Source organism: Papio anubis, chromosome 3 (assembly GCF_008728515.1).
Source record: "Papio anubis isolate 15944 chromosome 3, Panubis1.0, whole genome shotgun sequence".
In the NCBI taxonomy this organism is placed as follows: Eukaryota; Metazoa; Chordata; class Mammalia; order Primates; family Cercopithecidae; genus Papio; species Papio anubis.
Window position 1 is genome coordinate 82,821,114 of NC_044978.1, and position 23,606 is coordinate 82,844,719.

The 23,606-nt window shown below is 37.2% G+C and overlaps 1 protein-coding gene across 4 annotated transcripts in view; it reads left to right on the plus strand.

Annotated features, from left to right (window-relative positions):
* TBCK (TBC1 domain containing kinase) overlaps positions 1-23,606 on the plus strand; it is a 237,214-nt gene that overhangs the window by 15,750 nt on the left and 197,858 nt on the right. For 3 of the 4 annotated variants that reach the window (XR_002522144.2, XM_009207317.4, XM_009207318.4), the window contains exon 3: positions 1,299-1,371. The exons of the other annotated variant lie outside the window; for it this stretch is intronic. Coding sequence is in view for 2 of the 3 variants with exons in the window: in XM_009207317.4 (XP_009205581.4) it covers positions 1,299-1,371 (73 nt within the window). In the remaining variant the exon portion in view is untranslated. The remainder of the gene's footprint in view (positions 1-1,298; positions 1,372-23,606) is intronic. 4 annotated transcript variants of the gene reach the window in all.

The window sequence follows — 23,606 nt, forward strand, 5'->3', positions numbered from 1 at the left end:
TTTCTACCTTGGCTACTTTTTCACTTTCACCAAATTTTCATTTTACAGTTATCATTATTCCTAGTTTCTTTGCACCTTTACTTTATCTAGTCTCAGTCTGTCATTGTGTTTTGTGTTAAACTTCTTCCTTATTTTACTTAGAATCCATTTTGCATAGATACTGACAACACTCCAACTTCTTTTGAACCAAACTCCTCAAATAACCTTGTCAAATCCCCAAAAGCTTGGAAACCCAGTTGTACTTTTCTTTTGTTCCTCTTAGATTCATTGTCAAACATCATGTTACTGACTTGGGATAATGGATGAGGCAAAAAAAAGTATGGACTAGCCCTTAGAACTGTACCATCTTGATCAGTTGATCTGTGGGAAAATAAAAATGACATCATAATGTTGATCATGTCTACCACTGTTTTGTATTATTTAATCTCAGCAGACCGTATGATGTTACAAACTACAGTTGACCCTTGAACAACATGGGTTTGGATGCACACATCCACTTAAATATGCAGATTTTTTTTCCATTGAATTTATATTGGAAAATTCTTTGGACATTTTCGACAATTTGAAAAAACTCATTGATGAACCATATAGCCTAGAAATATAGAAAAAAAAATAAAAAGGTGTGTCATTAATACATAAAATAAATGTAGATACTATTCTATTTATGTGTTGTCAATAAGGCTTCCAGTCAAGAGTAGGCAATTAGTAGTTAAGTTTTGGGAGAGTCAAAAGTTATAGGTGATTTTTGACTGTGTAGGGGGTTGGCACCTTTAAGAAACCCCTGCATTGTTCAAGGGTTAACAATAATTCTAGGTTGATTTTCTTTCTCTGTAGTTATGATTTGGATCATTTCTACTTTTTTCCAAGTTTCTAAATGCAATTTCAAAGATCTGTGTTTAAAACCAGAGTGTCAGGCAATCTGTACCTAGCTCCTTCCTTTCCCCTTCTTTCAAAATTCTTTATATATTAATCTAATCTTTTACTTCTTTCTTCCAATCTGTGTCAGAAGAAGGGTGAGTTATTTTTTCCCCAAGGACAGTCTTTCTGCCTGTTTTTCCTGATGGACATAAGAAAAACTCTAGCGGAAGAAAAATACAAGATAAAAAAATAGTTATTGTTTTATTAGATGTTTATTATCCTATATACTTGGTAATAATGTGGTTAACATAGAGTTTGAAAAGCTCTTTTAAAATATTGTTATGGGTGTTATATGTTAATATCATCAGTGGAGAATATTATTTTGTTTTTAACATGTCATATTGATAAAATATAACATGGGTTTGCTTTGTTTTACTCAGAACGACTAGTGGTCGTGGCTGAACATTGTGAACGTAGTCTGGAAGACTTACTTCGAGAAAGGAAACCTGTGAGGTACTGTAGAGTATCAGAACAATTAAATGAAAAGCAGAACTTGGCCAACAAAAATGCATTTTGTTTAAACTGTAGGGTTTTGGTTTCTTTTATTACTTAATGATAAATGTAGGTGCAAATTTTCATTTGAGAAAATTTAATTTACAGATTATGTAGGAATTCAATGTTAACATAGTCCAGTATTCATCTTTTGTGAGGTAGGCATTCTCTGAAATATTTCCAAAAAATACTTCAAAAGGGGATATATGAACATTTGAAACTTCTTAGTACTAAGCGTTTCAGTAGCTGGGATTAAGATTATTTTCCTGTATTTTTAGTAGAGAGGAGCTTCACTCTTTTGGCCAGGCTGGTCTCAAACCCTTGACCTTGTGATCCACCCACTTCAGCCTCCCAAAGTGCTGGGATTCCAGGCATGAGCCACCGCACTGGGCATGGTGGTGCATGCCTGTAGTCCCAGCTACCTGGGATGCTGAGGCAGGAGAATTGCTTGAACCAGGGGAGCGGAGGTTGTGGTGAGCCGAGATGCACCACTGCACTCCAGCCTGGGCAACAGAGTGAGACTCCATCTCAAAAAAAAAAAAAAAAAAAGGATTATTTTCCTGAAAGGAACACCTGGTAACTTCAAATAGGATACTTGTATTCCTAGGCACACAGTGAACTGTGTTAAATAAAGGTCACATTGAAGAGTAGGGAGAAATACTAATCATAGCTTAGATATAATTTAATGATACAGTTTAAATGCAATTGTTGCAAAGACTCAATAAATTTACTCTCTTGGCAAGGAAAGTATGTGGTCTAAACTTTTATTACAAATATACTATTAAATTAACTTCTTCACAGATTTTCTGAAGTGACCTTAAAATTATCAAAAATCTTTTTTAATGTATAAATCACATTGTATTAAACCAATAAAACATCTTGCCATGAGTGTTTATAGAATTATAATTATCCATCTTAGTTTTGAAAAATATTGTTACTCTGATTAGTTAATAGTTTTCCATTACCACAATATTCTAGATGAAAAATCTTTTTCAAGGCAAGAAAAACATTTATCTTAATAATTGGTAGTAATTTGATAGAAGCAAGACAAATAAATTGAATAAAAGTGCTATTATTGCTCTTTTAAATGATTTGGTTTTTGGTGGCCTCTGGAATGAAAAATGCAGATACCATGTATATACCAGCAGTCCCCAACCTTTTTGGCACCAGGGACTGGTTTTGTGAAAGACAGGTTTTCCATGGATGGAGGGTGGAGGGATGATTTCAGGATGATTCAAGTGCATTACGTTTATCGTCTACTTTATTACTATTTTTATTATATTGTAATATATAATGAAGTAATTATACAACTCACCATAATGTAGACTCAGTGGGAGCCCTGAGCTTGCTTTCCTGCAACTAGAAGGTTCTATCTGGGGGTAATGGGAGACAGTAACACCCAAAGTCTGTTGCTTATGTTCAGTCTGCTCTGTAATCTCGTTTTGGTTTGGTTTGCTGTCACTGCAGAAAACCCTGCTTCACAAAGATAGGATGTTGGAAATGGAAGCAGGCTTTTCAGTGCTTTTGTGCCAGTCTCGGGATATTCTGTCTTGATTTTAATCTAGAATGTATGGAGATTTGATATTGTCGAGTTGATCCTCTTCTAGCACAGATGAAGTCAATTCACCTGGCTTATTCACAAATGGCTTGCGGATCTATTCCTTCCCAGTTCAAGGGTCCTTTGTGGTTGGGAAGTAATGTTTAAACTCTTTTGAAAGCTGAGATAAGTGATCCTGCACCAGTTGGGAGAAAGAAGGCCGTGGCTCAACCTCTTTCAAAAAATCTCTGCTAATGTTTGAAACATGTCAGAAATCCCAGTGTTCACTCACCACCCCCATAATTCCAGTTTAGCTTTAAATGCAGCCACTTTATCTGTGGACTTGAACACAGTTATTCTCTCCTGAAGTGACAGATTGAGTTTGTTGAGCAGGTTGAATATATCACACAAGGAGGCAAGCTTTTTGACCCATTCTTTGTCACTGAAATGTGCTGCCAGTGGTGACTATTTTTCTAAAAGAAATCTCTGGAGCAGCTCTCATAACTCAAAACTCTGGCCAGCGATTCACGTTTAGAAAGCCATCAACTTCTGTGTTTAAGAGGACGTGTGTACTCTGTGTCCATCTCCTTACAGAGCTGCATGAACAGATGTGAGTTAAGGGCATGCACTTTTTTTTTTTTTTTTTGAGACGGAGTCTTGCTCTGTCGCCCGAGTAGCTGGGACTACAGGCACCCGCCACCACGCCTGGCTAATTTTTTTGTATTTTTAGTAGAGACGGGGTTTCACCGTGTTCGCCAGGATGGTCTCGATCTCCTGACCTCGTGATCCACCCGCCTCGGCCTCCCAAAGTGTTGGGATTACAGGCATGAGCCACCGCGCCCGGCCGGAATAATATATTCTTTTAAATAAAAATCAAAGATTGGTGACATTATAAAAATTATAACTATAAAAACACATTTATTAAATAAGGTTAAACTATTTCTAAATACATATAAAAGTTATTCTTACCTATAGTCATATTAGACTTTTCTAAAGAAGGATGTAAGGCTATAGTGTACATCAGGGGTTCTCAAACCCCAGACCACAGACTAGTCCTAGGCCCTGTACCTAGGACTACACAGCAAGAGGTGAGCAGCAGGCAAGCCAGCAAAGCTCCATCTGGGTTTACAGTTGCTCCCCATCGCTGCATTACCACCTGAGCTCTCTGCCTCCTGTCAGATCAGCAGCAGCACTGATATTCATAGGAGCACGAACCCTACTGTGAACCATGCATGTGAATGATCAGGGTTGTGGGCTCCTTATGAGAATCTAATGCCTGATCATCTAAGGTGGAGCAGAGGCAGTGAAGCTAGTGCTGGGGAGTGGCTGCAAATACAGATTAACATTAATACAGAGGTTTGATTGCACAGAGACCATAATAAATCAATTACTTGCGGACTCATCAAAACCCTGTCAGTGAGAAGCAAGTGACAGTTAAGCTGTATCTGGTGGCAGGCTTTAGAGTGGCAAGTGAGTTGATGTACTTCAGTTGTACAGCTGCATCTGGTGGTAGGCTTTAAGTCAAAAGGCAACATTTATTTCAGTCTGTACATGGCCTGCCCATTATTTTATTTATCACTTCTATCTGCACCTCCTTCCTGCACGGCACACTTGTCTCAGTCACAGTTTTGATAAGCCTACAAGCTAACCCCAGTCACAATGAGTAAAAACCAAACATCACTGGAGACCTTCTTTAAAAAGGGGGAAAGACTCAATGATGAAACAGCAGAAGACTCTAAGACTGCCAACAAAAAGAAGCTTCATTTAAAAGAAAATACCAACAGTCCTACTTAAATTATAGGTTCATTGCAACAGGTGATTCACATTCTCCAAGTCTGCTTTGTATATGTGGTGACCAGCTATCCAGTGAAGCCATAAAACCTTCAAAACTGCTTTGCCACATGGAGACCAAGCAGCCTGTATTAAAAGACAAGTCTTTGGAGTTTTTCAAAAGAAAAAAACATGAACATAAAGAATAGAAGTAATTATTGAAAGCCACTACTTCATCAAATTTGTTGACACTAAAAGCATCATTCTTAGCGACTAACCACATAGCTAAGAAGCCCTTTACTATCGGTGAAGATTTGATACTGCCTGCTGCTAAGGACATCTGTCATGACCTTTTAGGAGAGGATGCCGTTCAAAAGGTAGCACGTGTTCCTCTTTCAGCTAGCACCATAACTAGACAAACTGATGAAATAACAGAGAATACTGAGGCACAATTGCTAGAATTAATGAGTCACCATGGTACACAATCCAGGTTGATGAGTTGACCGATGTTGACAACAATGCAACAATGCTTGCTTTTGTGCAATATATTTTTCAGGAGGCTATGCATGAGGATATGTTACGTGCACTTTTGTTGTCAACAAACACCACAGCTGCAGAACTATTCAAGTCTTTGAATGATTAAATATCAGAAAAACTGAATTGGTCACTTTACGTCAGTATATGCACAGACATAGTGGCTGCCATGACTGGACGGCTTTCTAGTTTCACTTCACAGGTCAAAAAGGTTGCTTCTAAATGTGAGTCCATGCACTGTGTCATCCATAGAGAAATGCCGGCTAGCTGAAAAATGTCACCTGAACTTCATAATGTTTTGCAGGATATGATTAAAATTATCAACCTCATTAAAGTACATGCCCTTGGCCAAGTGCGGTGGCTCACACCTGTGATCCCAGCACTTTGGGAGGCCAGGCTAGTGGATCATGAGGTCAGGAGATCGAGACCATCCTGACTAACATGGTGAAACCTCGTCTCTACTAAAAATACAAAAAATTAGCCAGGTGTGGTGGCTGGCACCTGTAGTCCCAGCTACTCAGGAGGCTGAGGCAGGAGAATTACGTGAACCTAGGAGGCGGAGCTTGCAGTGAGCCAAGATCGCACCACTGCATTCCAGCCTGGGCAACAGAATGAAACTCTATCTCTAAATAAATAAATAAATATATTATTCCTTGCTCACTAGTTCAAATTTACACTTTAACTTCAGGCCCCTGCTGCTAAAAAGCAATTTTCTTTAAAGGTAGTTGATGTTAAAATTGAAAACCAATTATGCCCACAACTGTAGGTAAGAAAAAATATTTTAGTTGAGGCTGGGTTAAATTTGTGTAAAGATTTACAATGCAACATGTAAGATGAAAATATGCATTTACAATGCAATGTGTATGATGCAATATGCCCTTACTAGTTAGGCAACCTTGGACAAGTCTCTTAATCATTTTCCTTATCTGTAGAATAAGGAGTTTTACTGATCAAGAGATCATTGTGGAACAAGTTATTCTCAACTTAATGTTTTATTTAGTATGCATCATATCTGATAATACGTTGATCAATTGTCTTTTTTTTTCCTTTTTTTTTTTTTTTTTGAGACAGAGTCTCGCTCTGTCACCCAGGCTGGTGTGCGGTGGCACAATCTCAGCTCACTGCAACCTCCGCCTCCCGGGTTCAAGTGATTCTTCTGCCTCAGCCTCCCGAGCAGCTAGGACTACCGGCATGCCCCATCATGCCCGGGTAATTTTTGCATTTTTAGTAGAGACGGGGTTTCACCATATTGGCCAGGCTGGTCTCAAACTCCTGACTTCATGATCTGCCCGCCTCAGCCTCCCAAAGTGCAGGTATTACAGGCGTGAGCCACCATGCCTGGCTGATCAATTGTCTTTATAAATGTAATTTGTTATATTTTAGTAGACTAATATCTTAGCCTACTATTGCTCTTTATTTAAATGGTAGATTTCTTGACAGAAGAACCTATGGCAAGTCTACATTTAAAACTTCAGTGCTATAAAAAAGGTTAAATTATTATAGAAACATCTATTTTATGATCCAGCAATTCCAGTCCTAGGCATAAGGCCTCCTTAAGTTTTGTACTATAGTACTTTATTTACCTCACTCTAGTCCCAGCTCTGTCTAGGTGTTTATCCAAGAGAACAGAAAAATACATGTCCACCTATGCAAAAAGATTTGCATAAGAATGTTCCCAGAAACATTCTTCATTATAGTTCTAAATTGGGTAGAACTCAAATGTCCATCGACAAGAGAATGCATAAACATGGTACAGGTTGAGAATTCTTTATCCATAATATCCGGGACCAGAGGTGTTTCGGATTTGGGATTTGTTTTCCCCAGATTTTGGAGTATTTGCATTTACATAGTGAGCTGTGTTGTAGATGGGACTGAAGTGTAAACACGAACTTCATTTATGTTTAAATGATAGCTTATACACATAGCTTGAGTGTAATTTTAGGTATTATTTTAAATAATTTTGTGCATGAAGCAAAGTTTGCACTGAATACTTATGTGTGGAATTTTCCACTTGTGGTGTCACATTGTTACTCAAAAAGTGTTGGATTTTGGAATATTTTGGATTGCAGATTTTCAGATTAGGGATGCTCAACCTGTATGTTAATCAACAATGAAAAAGAAAGAGCTACTGGTACATACAACATGTGGATTAACCTTATAAATATTATGCTGAGCTAAAGAAGCCAGACATAGAAGATTATCAGTATTTATCTACAGCGATAGAAAAACAGTGCTTTATTCTGTTAGAGAGTAAGGGGTAATTCAAGAACTGGTTCAAAATGGCCTTGAGGGAACTTTTTAAGGGGATGAAAATTTTTATATCTTGATCAGATGTTACTTATATGGTGTATGTGTGTCATAACTAAATGAAATATGTACTGAAAATGTATGCATTTTACCTATGTAAATTATATGTTAATTTAATTTAATTTTTTTTTTTTGAGACAGAGTCTTGCGTTGCTGCCCTGGCTGGAGTGCGGTGGTGCGATCTCAGCTCACTGCAAGCTCTGCCTCCCAGGTTCAAGCGATTCTCCTGCCTCAGCCTACTGAGTAGCTGGGACTACAGACATACACCACCACACCCAGCTGATTTTTTGTATTTTAGTACAGACAGGGTTTCACTGTGTTGCCCAGGCTGGTTGCGAACTCCTGAGCTCAGGCAGTCCTCCCGTCTTGGCCTCCCAAAGTTCTGGGATTACAGACCTTAATTTTTTTTTTTTTAAAGGTTGTTGAGTTATTCACTTGGCTTGAGTTCCCAATCCCTCATAGAAAAACAGTATTGTATTGTTAATGAAGATGTTTGAGCCACTGACTTTTTTGTATTTTTTGGTTTTTAGAAGAAATAGTATGAATTAGTTATTGCTTAACAAGTTACCTCAACACTTTGTGGCTTAAAACAACAGTAAAAATTTATTATCTCATATAATTTTTTTGGGTCAGAACGTAGGAATAACATAACTAGATGGTTCTAACTCAAGGTCTCACAAGGTTTCAGTCAAGATAACAGCTGGACCTACAGTCGTTTGTTATAAAAGCTTTACTGGAGTTGAGTGATCTGTTTCTAAGATGGTTTACTTATAAAGAAGGTGCTAGTTGTTGACAAGAGGCTTAATTCTTTTCTACATTGAGGGCCTTTCCACAGGCCTCTTGATATGCTCCAAGCATGGTAGTTGGCTTCTCTCAGAAGTGAACAATCTCAGAGTGAACAATCTAAGGAAAGAAAACAAGGTGGAAGCTACAGTTCCTTTGGTGACCTAGTGTTAACAAACACACACTGTTATTCCTGCAATGCAATATCCTATTAGCTTACACAGGTCAGCCATTAACTGTTTTCTGTGTTGGAGAGGATTACTCAAGAATGCACATGTGAATTTCATGAGTCATGGCTCATTGGAAGCCATCATGGAGCCTGGCTACCACAAATGTCTTAGAAACCATACAAGTACTTTTGAGAAAACACTCCTACAAAACAGGAGTGACATGCTAAATCAATATTAATGCTAACTGAAAAATAGCTAGAGTTCTTAAAATTGTTCATATTTGTTTAAAGTATTTGGGGTAGAAAAAAGGAAGGAGTATACACTAAGAATAGGGGGTAGAGTATTAAGGGAATATCCAGAAGTCCCACAGGTCAAATAGGGTCTTTATGGACATGGCTATCATCAGAATTGCTGTACATCCTGAAAATTGATGTTATCCATGGTCTTGTGCTCCTAAAAGTTCTGGAACACCCCGAAGTTCCAGAGGACCCCATAAACCACAATGAGAGCAGTCCTCTGGTCATTAGGATGGTAGTCTCTTATCTCCACATTTCTCCCTCTGCCTGTATATGGTCCTTCTTTTACTTGGTAAAGGAACTGAGGCGAAAGAAGTTGGTGATTCAAAAGATAAATTTCCATTTTCATTGTTTTACCTCAACTCCATTCCACCCCACTGCCCCACCTTTTTTTTTTTTGAGACAGGTTCTCGCTCTGTCACCCAGGCTGCTGGAGTGCAGTAGTGCGATGACTGCTTACTGCAGCCTTGACCTCCTGGACTCAAGTGATCCTTCCACCTCAACCACCCTAGTAGCTAGGATCACAGGTGTGCATCACCATACCTGGCTGTTTTTTTATTTTTTGTATAGACAGGGGTTTCATTATGTTGCCTAGGCTGGTCTTGAACCCAAGTGATCCTCTTGCCTTAGCCTCCCAGATGTTGGGATTACAGGCACAGGCATGAGCCACCACCCCCCAGCCTTTTTAAAAATGTTTTTGAACTCTGAATTGTATTATATAAGGATACAATCAATATTGCTTTGCCAGTGTGATTAAATCATTAGCTCATGAAAAGTTCTGCATTTCTGTGCTTACCATTTTTTATCTTTCTTTGAAAGATGGCAAATCTTGTAGCAATGAACATCAGTAGTTTCTTCAGTGCTTTTGCATTTGTCTTCATGAGGATAAAATACTATAGATGGAAGCACATTCTTTGAGGATGTATGTGAACACAAGTAGGATTAAATGTAAAATTTATATGATCTTTTATGCCATTTACATTTTCTATATTTATTTTAAAGAGAACATATAGTAGCCTTAATAGGTCTTTCCATTTTTTCCAGTGAGATGTATTTAAGCATTTGTGTAAATAAAGTACTATTTTTAAATTATTCTGGTAATAGACTAAAAGTCAGTATTTTCTTTGTACATTTTGGAATATAACGTTCAATACTTACTGCCTTTTAGTAGGAATGATTCTTTTAGGTTCAGTTCCAAGTTGTTATCTGGTCCATCCATCTAAATTAGTTTTGCTGAGAACTATTTGACTTTTGCACATATTTGGATTACATTAGTCTCCAATAACAGTGCAAGTATATGTGTAGAGTTGCTGTGCTGCAATTTTAATTAATTCTGTGACCTGTTTATGAAAGTGAGAAGATGTTCTTAAGGTTTATAAATTAGTTCTTTCCTTTACTACCAAAAGTAAGCACCTGCACCTGCAAGAAGGGCTGATGTAAACAGGAAACCTATTTAGATGGGTTTGCAATTTGACATTTGTGATTTTTACTTCTTCCTCTGTCTATAACTGTTGCAAAACCATAAGCTGCCAGTTGTCTGGTCATAATTTGCAGTTGATTTTCTAAACGTAAGCATCATTCAAGGCATATATCTTACTTGATATATATTTTGAAGAAAATTTTAAATATTTGATAAAAATTTTAAATCTTTGGTGGGACAGGGATTAGGGGAATGAAAACTAGGAACTTAGAGAAGAGTCTGTGTCAATTTGCTGACTTTTTTTCATGACTGATTTAATATTGAACTAAACAATATTATACTAAAATGTCATAGTAGTAATTTGCTACTACAACTTAAGCCTGTCTTGAAGCTCCAGATCTCACTAGAAAATCAAGCATTCTTTCTTAGTATTAATGGCCGTAAAACCCTTTTGAGAATTTATATTATAAAAGCAGAACATAAGTTTGTGTTATGAGGTGTTACCAGGTTAGTATTTTATAGATTAATGTTTTTTGTGTGGCTAGTTGGCTAACCTTAAAGGAGAAAAATATTCAACATTTTCTTTAGAATCCATTCAAGCTTTAATATAAGGAATTAATTTTGAGACAGCTGCTGTCTTTCCAGTGGCTTTTATGTTATCTGTGCCAGAGTTCATTCTTGCCAACATTTCTCTTCAGTTCAAGTTAAATAATCACAATTATTTTTTTGAAAACATAGAATTATAAAATTAAACTCCTGTAGTGATTAGGTTTCAAGAAAAAAGTATAGCATTTAGATTTGTTTGAAGTCATCTCACATTTAGTGCCTGTTTATCTACCTAATGCTACCCTAAAGCCAGATTCAAGAGACTAAGAAGTGGAGAAATTTAGATCTCAACTCCTCTTTGAAATGCTTTCCAGAGAATATTTAAAAAACAAATATACTTTTATCACTGCTATCAAAGCAGGCATGAGGAAATTGTTTTTCTTTTAAGTCTAGGTGCTGTGTGGAAAGTATTTCTCTTTTGCGTTAGAATTATTCAGAGTGTGTACTTTTGCTTAACCTAAAAAGTATCAGCAAATGTAGCTAATGGACAGATATTCAGCAGAGTTTTGGTACTTGTAGTAGAGTTTCCACATTGTGTTAAATTCGCAAGTGAATGCAGGGTGGGCAGTAGAGCCATATTCCTTTAACAAAATGTAGTTTGTCACATTTTTAGGGTTATGGTTTTGAAAATTTACCGGAATACCATTAGTATTGCAGAGGTTATACATGAAGATTTTGATGGGAAGCAGACTATGTCTGCAGCTGTTTACTAGCCTGATGGAAAACATGATCTGACTTACTCAAATTAGTAAGTTTTATTTTCCCCTAGTAAAACATTGCCTACTCACTGAATGAGATACTCAAAAGAATTTGGACACATTCTGGAATGTGGTCCAGAGTTGAATAATGAGCTACAGGTTGTAGTAATCAGAAATAGATATTAGATATTCTTATTTTATAATATAAACTGATGATGGATGTTGAGGCTTTCATATCTTTTTACTTTTAAGGACCCTAGTTTCAAAATGCATTTGAAATTATGGTAGTGAAGTCATGTGAATTAGAGATTTATATAACTGATCTATATTTCTCTTCTTGTTTTACATGTTTTGTTCGAAGAAGGAAAATAATACCGAAAGATGCTCTATATTTAGGCTTGTTATCTTGCAACAGACTTTTGCTTTCTGCCTCTCTTGTACCTTTTATCTTACTAATTGCCAAGTGTTGTTAATACAATCTTGGCAATAGTTCTCACATATCCCGGTCCTATACATTCTTTAGTTTAAATCTTCACTAACAAACAGCTTGACTATTGCATTGTGATGTTCTAACTGGTCTTCTTGGCTTTAGCCATACTTCAGTCCCCCCCCTTTTTCTGCTATATTAATATTTTTGAAGATCAGTCCATTCTGTGTTCAAAAACACTTGGAGGTTCTCCATTTCCTTTCCCCTCCCCGCCAAGGAAAAGGCATCTTATTAGCATAGGATCTGACTTCAATCTAACTCTCTAATTAAATAACTCTAATTACTACTACTACTTCTCTAAATATTACCCTCTAACTTTCTTATTATTTCCAGTGTGCCTAAATTGTGCAATTACTTTTCATTATTCCTAATATACATTGAGTTGAGGAGAGCGAATGCCAAAATTTTGAAATATACCATAAAAACTGAACTGTCTTTTTGCCCAACGCTGTTATCTCCAATCTTTAGCACAATGTACAACACTTCTTCTTCAAGTAATACATCTTACAGTTTCCCTTTATACTCTTCTTCTCAACCAAAGCAAAAATTATATTTTCCTCCTCTAAATGCCTGTCTTACATTGTAACCCTCTAGTAGTAAGACATCTTTCCCCCTTTCAGGCTTGTAATTGTTTGCCCACAATTATAGAATTAAGGAAGGAATTGTTTATCTTCTCTAATTAACGTTTTTGACATACATATTGTAATTTATTCTGTCTCCTAAAATTGTAAGTATAAAAATTTCCATTTAGTAAATGTGTGTCAAATGGACTATTGAATGAATTAATTATATTTTTAGGTTAGTCATGCAGTTTGAGTGTTTCCCTATTATCGTTCTTTTAATCATGCGCTACAATTTTATTTCTCAAACAAATGAATTTTGGTGAAAGTGTGATACAAATATGAATTTCTTTATGATATTCCTAGAAATGTTTTTTGAAAATAAAATTATACTCGTCATTTACATCAGGTATAACTCACAATGCAATCCCTCCTCCCTCCCCCCTCCCCATAATAGGCCCTGGTGTGTGATGTTCCCCTTCCCGAGTCCAAGTGATCTCATTGTTCATTTTCCACCTATGAGTGAGAACATGTGGTGTTTGGTTTTCTGTTCTTGCGATAGTTTGCTGAGAATGATGGTTTCCAGCTGCATCCATGTCCCTACAAAGGACACAAACTCATCCTTTTTTATGGCTGCATAGTATTCCATGGTGTATATGTGCCACATTTTCTTAATCCAGTCTGTCACTGATGGACATCTGTGTTGATTCCAAGTCTTTGCTATTGTAAATAGTGCCGCAGTGAACATACGTGTGCGTGTGTCTTTATAGCAGCATGATTTATAATCCTTTGGGTATACACCCAGTAATGGGATGGCTGGGTCATATGGTACTTCTAGTTCTAGATCCTTGAGGAATCGCTGTACTGTTTTCCACAATGGTTGAACTAATTTACAATCCCACCAACAGTGTAAAAGTGTTCCTATTTCTCCACATCCTCTCCAGCACCTGTTGTTTCCTGACTTTTTAATGATTGCCATTCTAACTAGTGTGAGATGGTATCTCATTGTGGTTTTGATTTGCATTTCTCTGATGGCCAGTGATGACGAGCATTTTTTCATGTGTCTGTTGGGTGATGGGTGCTGACGAGTTGATGGGTGCAGCACACCAACATGGTACAGGTATACATATGTAACAAACCTGCATGTTGTGCACATGTACCCTAGAACTTAAAGTATAATAATAAATAAATAAATAAATATTAAAAAAAAGAAAATAAAATTATATGGTTAGAGGGAATGAACTCTCAATTTCTTTTCTTGTGGCTCTGGGGAAGAATTCTTTCCTAAGCTGATTCAGGTTGTTGGCAGAATTTAGCTCCTCACAATTAATTTTAGGACTGAGAGATCTATTTTCTTGATTACTGTGACTGAGTGCTGCTGTCAGCTCCTAGAGGCCATCTATGTTTCTTGTCATGTGTTTCTCTCTGTTTTCAAAGCGTTCTCTCTCCTACTGCCCTGTGAAGAGGTTCCCTCTGCCATGATTGTATGTTTCCTGAGGCCTTTCCAGCCATGCAGAATTGTGAATCAGTCTAACTTCTTTTCTTTATAAATTACCCAGTCTTGGTATTTGTAGCAATGTGAGAACAGACTAATCCAGGGGGTCAATAAGGAAATGAAGAAGGAAACTGAAAAATTTCTTGAAACAATAATGGAATGGATAATGGAAACACGGTATACCAAAACCTGTGGAATATAGCCAAAGCAGTATTAAAAGGGAAGTTTACAGCCATAATCATCTACATCAAAAAAGTTAAAAAAATCAAAGAATATAATGATGCTTATTCAAAAACTAGAAAAGCAAGAGCAAACCAATCCTAAAATTAGTAGAAGAAAAAAATAATAATAAAGATCAGAGTAAAAATAAATGAAATAGAAACAAATGAAATAATACAAAAGAAAAGTGAAATGAAAAGTTTGTTTTTTTAAAAAAAGATAAAATTTACAAACCTTTAGCTAGAATAAGACAAAAAAGAGAAGATCTAAATAATAAAATCCGAAATGAGAAAGGACACATCACAACTGAAACCACAGAAATTCAAAAGATCATTAGAGGCTTCTACGAACAACTCTATGCCAATAAATTGGAAAATCTAGGAGAAACTGATAAATTGCTAGACAAATGCAACCTACCAAGATTGAACCATGAAAAAATCCAAAACCTGAACAGACCTATAACAAGTAATGAGATGGAAGCTGTAATTAAAAGTCTCCCAGCAAAGAAATGCCCAGGGCCGGAAGAAATGCCCGGGGCCAGAGGACTTTACTGCTGAATTCCACCAAACTTTTCAAGAAAAATTAGTGCCAATTGTACTCAAACTGTTCTGAAAAATAGAGGAGGAAAGAATACTTCCAAACTCAGTCTATGAGTCCAGTATTACCCTGATACCCAAACCAGAAAAAGACAAATCAAAGAAAGAAAACTACAGGCCAATATCCCTGATAATCATTGATGCAAAACTCCCACACAGAATACTAGCAAGCAATACATTAGAAAGATCATTCATTATGATCAAGTGGGATTTATCCCAGGGATGCAAGGATGGTTCAACATATGCAAATCAATTAACATGATGCATAATATCAACAGAATGAAGGACAAAAACCATATGATCATTTCAGTTCATGCTGAAAAAGTCTTTGATAAAATTCTATATCCCTTCATGGTAAAAAACCCTTAACAAACTAGAGATAGAAGCAACATAATAATAGCCATATATGACAGACCCACAGCTATTAATAGCTTATACTGAATGGGGAAAAACTGAAAGCCTTTTTGCTAAGATCTGGAACATGGCAAGGATACCCACTTTCACTACTGTTATTCAACATAGTACTAGAAGTCCTAGGCAGAACTATTAGATAAGAGAAAGAAATCAAGGGCATGCGAACTGGAAAGAAAGAAGTTGAATTATCCTTATTGACAGGTAATATGATCTTATATTTGGAGAAAACTAAAGACTACACCAAAAAAAAAAAAAAAAAAAAAAAGATTAGAACTGATAAATGAATTCAGTGAAGTTACATGATACAAAATCAAAAGATAAAAATCAGTTACATTTCTATATGCCAACAGCAAACAAGCTGAAGAAGAAATCAAGAAAATAATTCCATTTACAATAGCTACAAGTAAATACTTAGGAATTATCTTAATCATGAGGTGAAAGATCACTACAATGAAAACTATAAAACACTGATGAAATAAAGAGGATACAAAAATGGAAATATATTTCATGTTTATGGATTGGAATAATCAGTACTGTCAAAATGTTCATGCTATCCAAAGCAATCTACAAATTAATGCATTCTCTATCAAAATACCAATTGCATTCTTTACAGAAATAGAAAAAACAATCCTAAAACTTATATGGAACCAAAAAGATCCAGAATAACAACAGCTATCATGAGCAAAAAGAATAAAACTGGAGGATTCAAATTTCCTGACTTCAAATTATGCTATAGAGCAACGGAAACAGCATGGTATTTGCATAAAAACAGACACATATACTGATGGAACACAATATAGAAACCAGAAACACACCCTTACATTTACAATGAATTCATTTTTGCCAAAGGCATCAAGAACGTAAATTGAGGACAGGGAAGTCTTTTCAGTAAATGGTGCTGTGAGAACTGGATTTCTATATGCAGAAGAATGAAACTAGACCTCTCTCTCAACATAAACAAAAATTCAAATCAAAGTGGATTAAAGGCTTAAATCTGACCTCAAGCTATGAAACTACTGCAAGAAGACACTGGTGAAAACTCTCTACCAGGACATTGGTCTGGGCAAAGATTTCTTGTGTAATACCCCACAAGCATAGACAATCAAAACAGAAGTGGACAAATGGCATCACATCAAGTTAAAAAGCTTCTGCATAGCAAAGGAAACAATAAAAAAAGGGAAGAGACACTCACAAATTGGGAATAAATATTTGTAAACTGTCTGACAAGGGGCTAATAACTACATTATATGAGAAGCTCAAATAACTTTATAGGAAAAAATTCTAATAATTCCAATAAAAATGGGCAAAAGATTTGAGTAGACATTTCTCACAAGAAGACATACACATGGCACACAGGCTTATGAAAAGGGGCTGAACATCATTTATCATCAGAGAAATGCAAATCAAAACTGCATTGAGATATCATTTCACTCCAGTTAAAATGGCTTTAATCCAAAAGAGAGACAAGAATAAATGTTGGCAAGGGTGTGGGGAAAAGGAAACCTTTTACACTATTGGTGGAATGTAAATTTGTATAACTATGGAGAGCAGTTTAGAAGTTCTTCAACAAAACTAAAAATAAGGCTACCTTATGATCCAACAGTCCCACTGCTGGGTATATACCCAAAAGAAAGGAAATCAGTATATCAAAGAGATACCTTCACTGTCATATTTGTTGCAGCACTGTTCACAATAGCCAAGATTTGGAAGCAGCCTAACTGTCCATTAACAGATGAATGGGTAAAGAAAATATGGTACATATACACAATGGAGTACTGTTCAGTTGTAAGAAAGAATTAGTTACTGTCATTTGCAGCCACATAGAATGAACTGAAGGTCATTTTGTTAAATGATATATGCCAGGTACGGAAAGACAAACTTCACATGTTCTCACCTATTTATTGGAACTCACGGAGATAGAGAGGATGGTTACCAGAGGCTGGAAAGGGTAGTGGGGCTATGGGGATGAAGTAGGGATGGTCAGTCAGTACAAAAACATAATTAGAATGAATAAGATCTGGTATTTAATAGCACAGCATTGTGACTATGGTCAACAATAATTTATTGTACACCTTAAAATTACTGATATAGTATAATTGGATTGTTTCTAATACAAATAAAGGATAAATGCTTGAGGTGATGGATACTCCATTTATCCTGATATGATTATTACACATTGTATGCCTTTATCAAAATATATCATATACCCCATAAATATTTATATCTACTGTATATGCACAAAAATTAAAATTAAAAACATTTTTAAAAATCATCTGTGTATAACCTCAGTGATGAATTGTTACAGGGTTCGTTTACTCACTATATTTTCTATATTCAATCAATTCCTTCAGCTAGTGAGGAAACTTCAGTAAACTGACTCAGGTAGGAGATTAGTAATTAGGAGTTGCCCTGACTTCAAAGGAACATTTTGAATTTTATTTTTTGGTATTGTCTATATCCATAAAAGGTACAGAAAAGGTCTATATCCATTAAATTAACTAGTCTAATTTCCTATTGGGAATTCTCTGAAGAGCAGAAACGACTGAGTTAATAAATAATAAAGTGTGAGGGTAGAAGGATTACAACTAAATAAGCATTTGGGGTTAGGCTACAAGAGACTCGGAGGTTTTTTTTGTTGTTTCATTTTATTTTGTCTTTTATCTTCTTTGCTTCTTAGCTATATTTTGTATTTTGGATCATTGCAATAGAGTTTACATTATGCATCCTTAAAATTTATCATAGTGTTTTATGAGTTAATTATACCCATTCACATATAAAATAGGAATCTTATAATGACATACTTCTGTTTACTCCTCTCATCTTTTGGATAGTTTTGTTATACATTTTATATTTACTTTTGCATATATTATAAATTTCACCATATATCTGTACTATTTTTGGCATTAAAGTTTCTTTGAAGACCTTGAGAAATGAATAAAAAATTCTTTTGCATTTAATTATGTATTATTTACCATTTCGTTTCATGAACTTTTTTTTTGGGGGGGACAGAGTCTCACTCTGTTGCCCAGGATGGAGTGCAGTGGCACGATCTCAGCTCACTGCAACCTCTGCCTCCTGGGTTCAAGCAATCCTGCCTCACCCTCCCAAGTAGCTGGCACTACAGGCACATACCACCACACCCACCTCCTTTAAAACTTTTTGATAGAGATGAGCTCTTGCTCTGTTGCCCAGGCTTGTTTTGAATTCCTGGGCTCAAGTGATCCTCTCACCTTGACCTCCCAAAGCACTGAGATTACAGGCCTGTGCTACCATGCTCAGCTGATTTTGAATTCTTAAAATTGAGATGTAATTCACCTGTTAAAAATTCATGGTTATGAAATGGAAAATTCAGTGGCTCTTAAAGAGACGCTTCACAAGATTGTACAGCCGTCACCATTATCTAATTCCAGAACATTTTCATCACTCCAAAAGAGAATGAGCACTCCCTCCCATTCTCTCTTCCCACCCCTGGAAACCACTAATCCACTTTCTGCCTCTATGAATTTACCTACCCTGACCTTTTCATATAAATGAAATTATACAATACGTGATTTTTTGTGCTCAGCTTCTTTCACTTAGCATAAAGTTTTTAAGTTCATCCGTTATAGCATGTATTAATACTTCATTTGTTTTTATTACTAATTTTCCACTGCATGTCTGTACCATAGTTTGTTTATTCATTTATGGGTTGATGGACATTTGGATTGTTTCTGCCTTTTGGCTGTTATGACTAATTTTGCCATGAACATTCATATGTATTTGATTGAATACCTGTTTTTAGTTCATATATATATATATATATATATATATATGAATGGAATTTCTAGGTCAAATGGTAATTCTATGTTTACCTTTTTGACAAACTGTTTCCAAAAATAGCCCTCCCACTTTTTATATCACCAGCAATGCACAAAGATTCCATTTACCTGACATCCTTGCCAACATTAGTTATTTTTCGTCTTTTGATTATAGACATCCTAGTGGGTATGAAGTAGTATCTCACTGTAGTTTTTGTTTGCGTTTCCCTAATATAATACAATCAAGAATGTATTGTTCTTTGCCCCAAGTTCCTGGCCCAGAGCTTCAAAAACCCTTGGAATTTCCTGAGTAATAGGATTGTCTTGTTATTCATGATGGCTCCTTTAAGCCATAACTGAGTATTCTGATGAGGTGACACTTGAAAGCCTCTAGCTTCAGGATGGGGGCTATTTCGAAAGACCAAACATGTGATAGAAAGTTGGAACATTTTATTAGTTTTCTGTGGCTACTGCAACAAATTAGATAGCTTAAAATAACAGAAGTGTATTCTCTCTCAGCTCTGGAGGCCAGAATTCAGAAAACTTACTGTGCTTGCAGGGCCACACCCTCGTTGGAGGCTTTCAGTAAAAGTTCTTCTGTTCCTTTTCCAGTTTCTGGTGCCTGTTGGCATTCCTTGGCTTCTTTGGCTTGTGGCCACATCACTTCAATCTTTGCCCCTGTCTTCACATCACCTTCTCCTCTGTGTGTCTTTTCATCTCTGTGTCTCCCTTTTATAAGAACACTCAACATTGGATTTTGAGCCTACCTGGATAATCCAGGATGATTTTCTCAAATGAAAACACCCTTTTTCCAAATAAGGTAACATCCAGAGTGCCAGGGGTTAGGATGTGCACAAATCTTTTTGAGGGCCTCCTTTCAGACAAGCTAACCAGCAAATAAACAAAAGACACATACTCTAAAAATATTATTTCAAATGCAGAAAAGATTTTCTATTAGATTTCAATTCTACTTGCTGCCCCTATAAACAAAGTTCATTTTCTTTAGAAAAGAGGTCAGGAAAAAAAGTTTTATTTTGCTGTTTCAAAGTCATTGCTGTGAGGCATATACCTCATATGATTTATATAAAAATTTGTTATGTCTAAGATTTAGATACCCCAGTTAATATCAGATCTTTTCAAGAGGAACTTCATCTTAAGTTGTATTCCTTTTACATTTTGTTGTTATAATTGTAAAGCCAAGGGTTGGATTTTCATCCATTTATCCAGATGTAGTCTTTAATTTAGTCACAAAGTTTGTGACTTAAAAATCTGTGTATTACAAAAGGTTGATAGACCTATTAAAGGGCTATACTTAAAGTAGTAGTTGTGATATGGTTATCTTTATCATTGCTGTTATTTTAACTGTTACTGTAGGCAGGTAGAAATACCAGGTCATTCAATGGGACCTACTAGACTATTCAGTGAAGTGAATCCATAATTGGGATTTAAATTTTAAACTATTACCCTGTACTTATTCACGCGATTGGTTTGCTTTGCTTATATTCCATTACATCTTTGCTATATGCAATATACCTTTAACTGTAGTTAAAAGTTAAATAGGCTGGGCGAGGTTGCTCACGCCTGTAATCCCAGCACTGTGGGAGGCCGAGGCAGGCGGATCATGAGGTCAGGAGATCGAGACCATCCTGCCTAACACAGTGAAGCCCCATCTCTACTAAAAATACCAAAAAAAAAAAAAATAATTAGCCGATTATGGTGGCATGCGCCTGTAGTCCCAGCTACTCAAGAGGCCAAGGCAGGAGAATAGCATGAACCCAGGAGGCGGAGCTTGCAGTGAGCCGGGATCACGCCACTGCACTCCAGCCTGGGCAACAGAGCAAGACTCTGTCTCCAAAAATAATAATAATAATAATTAAATAAACAATGACTTTGGAACTGAGTAAGCCTAGATATTTTCTTAGTTGAAAAACAAAATTGTCATCAGCATCAAGAGAAGTTAAGTTGATGACTTCTTTCTATGAACTTATTATTGGAAGAGAAAGGATGATGGGGGCTATACATGTATTAAGAAATGTATGTAGCGAGGGGTGGAGCAAGATGGCCGAATAGGAACAGCTCCAGTCTCCAGCTCCCAGCATGAGCAACACAGAAGACAGGTGATTTCTGCATTATCAGCTGAGGTACTGGGTTCATCTCACTGGGGAGTGCCGGACAATCAGTGCTGGTCAGCTGTTGCAGACCAACCAGCCAGAGCTGAAGCAGGGCGAGGCATCGCCTCACCTGGGAAGCACAAGGGGGAAGGGAATCCCTTTTCCTAGCCAGGGGAACTGAGAAACACAACACCTGAAAATCGGGTAACTCCCACCCCAATACTGCGCTTTAAGCAAACGGGCAAACCAGGAGATTATATCCCACACCTGGCCGGGAGGGTCCCACGCCCACAGAGCCTTCCTCATTGCTAGCACAGCAGTCTGCGATCTAACTGCAAGGCAGCAGCAAGGCTGGGGGAGGGGCGCCCACCATTGCTAAGGCTTAAGTAGGTAAACAAAGCCCTGGGAAGATCGAACTGGGTGGTGCTCACAGCAGCTCAGAGGCCTGCCAGTCTCTGTAAACTCCACCTCTGGGGACAGGGCACAGCTAAACAACAACAACAACAACAACAAAAACAAAAACAGAAACCTCTGCAGACGCAAGCGACTCTGTCTGACAGCTTTGAAGAGAGTGGTGGATCTCCCAACACGGAGGTTGAGATCTGAGAACGGACAGACTGCCTGCTCAAGTGGGTCCCTGACCCCTGAGTAGCCTAACTGGGAGACATCCTCCACTAGGGGCGGACCAACACCCCACACCTTACATGGTGGAGTACACCCCTGAGAGGAAGCTTCCAAAGCAAGAATCAGACAGGTACACTCGCTGTTCACCACTATTCTATCTTCTGCAGCCTCTACTGCTGACACCCAGGCAGACAGGGTCTGGAGTGGACCTCAAGCAATCTCCAACAGACCTACAGCTGAGGGTCCTGACTGTTAGAAGGAAAACTAACAAACAGAAAGGACACCCACACCAAAACCGCATCAGTACGTCACCATCATCAAAGACCAAAGGCAGATAAAACCACAAAGATGGGGAAAAAGCAGGGCAGAAAAGCTGGAAATTCAAAAAATCAGAGCGCATCTCCCCCTCCAAAGGAACGCAGCTCATCACCAGCAACGGATCAAAGCTGGACGGAGAATGACTTTGACGAGATGAGAGAAGAAGGCTTCAGTCCATCAAACTTCTCAGAGCTAAAGGAGGAATTACGTACCCAGCGCAAAGAAACTAAAAATCTTGAAAAAAGAGTGGAAGAATTGATAACCAGAATAATTAATGCAGAGAAGGCCATAAACGAACGGACAGAGATGAAAACCATGACACGAGAAATAAGTGACAAATGCACAAGCTTCAGTAACCGACTCGATCAACTGGAAGAAAGAGTATCAGCGATTGAGGTTAAAATGAATGAAATGAAGCGAGAAGAGAAATCTAAAGAAAAAAGAAGAAAAAGAAATGAACAAAGCCTGCAAGAAGTATGGGATTATGTAAAAAGACCAAATCTACGTCTGATTGGGGTGCCTGAAAGTGAGGGGGAAAACAGAACCAACTTGGAAAACATTCTTCAGGATATCATCCAGGAGAACTTCCCCAACCTAGTAGGGCAGGCCAACATTCAAATTCAGGAAATACAGAGAATGCCACAAAGATACTCCTCGAGAAGAGCAACTCCAAGACACATAATTGCCAGATTCACCAAAGTTGAAATGAAGGAAAAAATCTTAAGGGCAGCCAGAGAGAAAGGTCGGGTTACCCACAAAGGGAAGCCCATCAGACTCACAGCAGATCTCTCGGCAGAAACTCTCCAAGCCAGAAGAGAGTGGGGGCCAATATTCAACATTCTTAAAGAAAAGAATTTTCAACCCAGAATTTCATATCCAGCCAAACTAAGTTTCATAAGTGAAGGAGAAATAAAATCCTTTACAGATAAGCAAATGCTTTGAGATTTTGTCACCCACCAGGCCTGCCTTACAAGAGACCCTGAAGGAAGCACTAAACATGGAAAGGAACAACTGGCACCAGCCATTGCAAAAACATGCCAAAATGTAAAGATCATCGAGGCTAGGAAGAAACTGCATCAACTAACGAGCAAAATAACCAGTTAATATCATAATGGCAGGATCAAGTTCACATGTAAGAATCTTAACCTTAAATGTAAATGGACTAAATGCTCGAATTAAAAGACACAGACTGGCAAACTGGATAAAGAGTCAAGACCCATCAGTCTGCTGTATTCAGGAGACCCATCTCACATGCAGAGACATACATAGGCTCAAAATAAAGGGATGGAGGAAGATTTACCAAGCAAATGGAGAACAAAAAAAAGCAGGGGTTGCAATCCTAGTCTCTGATAAAACAGACTTTAAACCATCAAAGATCAAAAGAGACAAAGAAGGCCATTACATAATGGTAAAGGGATCAATTCAACAGGAAGAGCTAAATATTCTAAATATAT